The 4,621-nt window shown below is 53.8% G+C and overlaps 1 protein-coding gene across 1 annotated transcript; it reads right to left on the reverse strand.

The window, feature by feature from the left end:
• Positions 1–1,770: 1,770 nt before the first annotated feature.
• On the reverse strand, positions 1,771–3,183 carry SETTUDRAFT_176508 (uncharacterized protein; the record flags this gene model as incomplete). Its single annotated transcript, XM_008025651.1, has 2 exons — positions 1,771–2,569; positions 2,720–3,183. 2 exons carry the CDS (start codon positions 3,181–3,183, stop codon positions 1,771–1,773), a joined length of 1,263 nt encoding a protein of 420 aa, XP_008023842.1.
• Positions 3,184–4,621: the final 1,438 nt, after the last annotated feature.

Here is a 4,621-nt window from a genome sequence, read left to right on the forward strand (position 1 = left end):
CAATCCATGCCCATGCATCAGCGTAGATGATTTGGCCACAAGAGCGGTAAACCAGCCGCTAGCACTCGATGCAGTCTAGCGCCCCTTTCTCACCGCCACACCGCCCCAGCATGCGTCCATGTGTCTCGTTGCCTCTCTTGTTGCGCCTTGTCCTTGGCGCTTTCCAACCCGCCACTGCTACGTTTGCGCCTGTCTTGCTTTTGCATCCGAGCGTTTGATTGGCTTGCCCGACAGGGAACGAGGAAGAAAGGGAAGAGGCGAATGTGGGTAATGAATGCCCATGGCCATGGCTAATGCCGTGCCCTGCCTATGTCATAACGCGTCTTCGCTGGCGGGGGGGGGGGGCAAACGTGTTCGCTGGCTTAGGGTTGGTGAGAGATTGATTGCTTGGTTGAGTCACGAGTCCATCATGCACACGGCGCCCGAAAACAAGACAGGGGACACTAGATTGTTGATTGTGTGTGTCTGTGTCATTACATACTATAATTGGTCATTGCTGTATTAGTTCGCGGAACAAAGGGGAGGGGGGGTATTGCCTTCATCAGTGTGTGTGTGTGTGTGTGTGTGTGCGTAAAGTAGAAAGACTGTGCGAAAAGCATTGCAAAACGGTAATGTGTATATATACCTGCGACGAGACGTGAATCAAGAGCAGTAAAAGAGTTACAGTCTAAACAGAGGAAATAGCAAACAACAATAATGGTAAACGTGCAAAGATTTGACTCCTTTGTTCTATAACTGGCAGAATTATACGCTGGGACGTGGATGATCGTACCGAGGAAAAAAAAAGACAAGAAGAAGAAGAATCTTGAAACGCCCTGGTGTTGAAAATGCACAAATCGTAACCGCCGTTGTTTCTTTTGAACTGTCGCTCTCTTACACACCCTCTCTCTCCATCAGTTTCTCAATCGCTGATGAAACTAGGAGGTGAGTAGATGCAAGAGAGACAGATAGAAAGGAAAGGAAAGGAAAAAAAAGAAGATACTGGAAACAACAAGAGAAGAAAGAAAGAATACTACAAAAAGTCAAAACAGTAAGCAACGCTATGATGGTTTTCCCGGAAAAGCAAACCAGACCATGCAAATCATATGCCAGACAAGACAGAGAGAGAGAGAGAACAGGAAGAAACAAGACAGGCTGAAAAGTAACAAGTAGGAACATGGAAAGACCACCCACCCTCTCTTTCTCTCTCTCATTCTCTTGCAAGCCCAAACAGAGCAAACGACAACGTGAAAACAAAACCAACCACTAAAAAACAAAAGTGCAACAAACAAAGCCAACCAACCAAACCCACGCTAAATGCTCCAAATCATCATCTCGCGTAAGAATAACGGTGAGAGAGAGAAAGAGAGAGAGAGAGAGAGAACATGTCTCCGTTTGTTAAAATGCATCCCCCAAACAATGCCTGAGCTAGGGTGTCTTCTTCCCTTGATCTAAAAAAAAGAGCATTTCGCCGCGTGGTATGCTGCTGCTGGTATTGCCCCGTTTTACCTTTCCCTTTCCGTTCCCTTTTTGCACCGTACTCCTGTACTCCCTCTGTTTCTTCTTCTTCTTCTTCTTCTTCTTCTACTACTACTACTACTACTTCACAACCATATCTCTCTTCATTACGGTCCCTGCCCGAATGCGTACGCGTGTCAGTGTGTAAATGCAATGCTTCACCTTCCCAAAAGTAATGTGTGTCTATATCTTCTAAAACTCGAAAAGAAACTCGTTGCGTTAAATGCGGAGAGGTATGCGTGGCATTGAACCTCTACTTCCCAACGACCACGTCTATGCGACAGTCGATGCTGGGCGCTCATAGGGTGTGGATGGCTGAGGCGGGGAGGCCATGGTCGATCGTCGCTCGGCGTCTTCGGCGTCACGTTTCAGGCTCTTGATGCTGCCTGTTGCACTGCGCTGCGACAACCTGTCTGGACTCCTCATGTCATGACTTCGTAGATCCGGCTCGGATCTCGGCGGGCCTGCTATGGCTGCGGCGGCAGCTTCTTCGTCTTGTCGCCGCCGTTGGTACAGCTCCATGTAGCTGGGGCCATCGCCCTCTCGTTTCATGGGACCCGTCATATCGGACACTGGTGCTGTCCTGGCACCGCTGACCAGGTCCTCTTCGGAATGCGGGTGGATCTGCGGCAGCGGCTGGCCGAGTTGCGGAGGCACGCTCGAGCGGGAGCGCGCGTCTGCGCGTCGACGGCTGAAGGAGCTGTTGCGCCTACGTCCAGCGCTGCCGCCGGCGCTGGAGCCACTGTCTGTGCGGTGGTGGTAGCCGTGTATCGGGCCCTGAGGCATGGGTGGTGGAGGTGCCTGATGAAGCTGAGGTGGCATGGGCGGCGGGTTCGGCATCAATTGAGCGGCGTTGGCGGGAGTAAAGCCATGTGGTGCAGATGCAGGTATAACAGGCACTTGGGATGGCGAGCTCATGCCTGTTCCCGTTGCAGATGGGTGGAGCTGAAACACTGGCGCGTTGGCGCGCGCACTCATCTCCTGCTCACCCAACTGCCAGTGCATGGACTCGGCAGAACGCCAGGGAATCCCCATCTCTGTAGCCACCTTCTGCCACATTTGGTCCTTGAATCTATTGTCCAAAAAAGTCAGCTTTTGTTTTGCCGAGTTGGTGTCGCATCTGTGTGTGAAGTGCCATGGTTGCAAGATACCCATGACCAGCGAAGATGCGCAAAGGAAGCAAAAAAAAGATGCCATCATGTGGCCTGATTCTAACACGTACCGGGCATAGAGTCGCGCGAGCTTGTTCTTCTTTTCCTCGTCCCAGATGGCTCGCTTCTCCAGGTAGTTTTGATAGCGCAGGCGACACGAGATGGAGCTTCGTCCTGGTAGGCGCTTCGCAATGTCGTCCCACTTCATGCCCTGACCCCGCAGCTCAATCGTCAGGTTGTCCTCCTCGGGGGTCCATTTTGACTGTTTCTTGGCCGGGCTCTCGTCTGGTAGCGGTGTCTGCGAGGCCTGTCGCTTGAGTGTCGAGGGCGGTGAGACGTTTGTTCCTGCTGGGCCGCTGTGGGCGGGTGCGGGTCCATGGGGTCCAGAATAGAGTTGGCGGAATTGCGGGAGGGGCGCTGGGTCGGTGGCACTGCGTCGGTGTAGTTCAGAAATGGCGGGCAAGACGGGACCTCCTAGCATTGGGGCCGAGGTTTTGGGAGCAGAGGTGGGAGCCTGCGGGGGGTAGGCAGACATGGAAACATAGTGTGGCGGCGCAGCTGGATAGCCGGGCGATCCAGTGGCATAGGCGGGCGAAGCTCGTTGGGCGGGAGACTGTGTGTATGCAGAGGGCGCTGTTGTGTATCCGCGGGTGGCAGCTGTTGAATGAGAAGCATTTGAAACAGAGCTCTTCTTGCTGGCGGGCGACTCGGAGCCCCGCGCCCGGGGCTCGAGAAGAAGGTTGATATCCAGGGTGAATGAAAAGGACCAGCGTTAAGCCAGCCCATAAGACGAGGGTAAAGTCTTTCCGGTCTCCGGAGGAGCGGGCCGCACCTAGGTTTCCAAAATTCCCGAGGGCCAGCAGGCGGTTGGAAGTGGGCGGGCGAGAGAGGAAGAGATGTTGAAGGACCAAAAAAAGACCAGGCAGACAGATGATGGCTTTGTCTGTCGGGAGGGGAAGGAAGTGCGTCGTGGATAAGGTGTGTGTGTGTGTGTGTGAGTGTGTGTGAGTGTGCGGTGGGAGAGAGAGAGAGAAAGAGAGAGAAAGAGAGAGAGAGAGAGGGTGAGTAAGAGTGTAAGAGAGGACAACAACAACAACAACAAGGAAGTGGGAGCAGGGCGGGAGATGAACAGGAGAAGACAAGCGTAAAGTGATGAGGTTCGGATAGACTAAATGTGCCGATGAGGGAACCAGGTAGCCAGTTGGGAGGTACTTTGGATGATTGACGCTCTAAGTGGTCGATGGAGAGGAGCTATTTGGGAGATGGGGTCGGGGCTCGGGGAGCAGGGGGTGAAACAGGCCAACTACTCGGTGTGAGCAATGACGGTCGTGCTGAGCCAGTGGGCTTTTTTGCAGGTCGAGCAGGGAGGGAGGGTCGGGGAGGTAAGGTAAGGTAAGGTAGGGTGTGAGTGCGTGTGTGTGTGTGTGTGTGTGTGTGAGTGTGTGTGTGTCTGTGTAGGATGTGTAGGGAAGGGTAGGGTAGGGAAGGGTAGGTAGGGAAGGGTAGGGTAAGGCAGGACAGGGTTAGGTGAGGGTAGGTGAGGGTAGGTGTGTAGGTAGGTGGTAGGTGGTCGGTGGGTGGTAAGGTGGTAAGGTGGTGGTGGGTAGGAGCAAAGTAGGGTCTGAGGGTTTGAGGTACATAGTTGGGAGGAAGAGCATGGATGTGCGAGTAGAGAGAGTTAGCGTGCAACTGTAATGCTAATAACAGGCATCCCTGGCGGGCGTGGGCTGGCGCCGCATCATCATCATGGCGGGCGGTAGGGATGTAGGGATCCGGGGGCGTGGGATCAGAAAGTACCCTTTGCGTCTGTACTTGACACCGACTACTTGTGCGCTTGACGCTTTCTCGACTCGTGCTGGCGGCGCGCCACATTAACGACCCACAGACCACGACAACACCTGAGCTGATGCGATCTAAGGAAGCATGTGTGCCGGAGATTTTAGCGAGCGCGAGTGGAGTGCGAGGACTCGTCG

This window comes from Exserohilum turcica, assembly GCF_000359705.1.
Source record: "Exserohilum turcica Et28A unplaced genomic scaffold SETTUscaffold_15, whole genome shotgun sequence".
Lineage (NCBI taxonomy): Eukaryota > Fungi > Ascomycota > Dothideomycetes > Pleosporales > Pleosporaceae > Exserohilum > Exserohilum turcicum.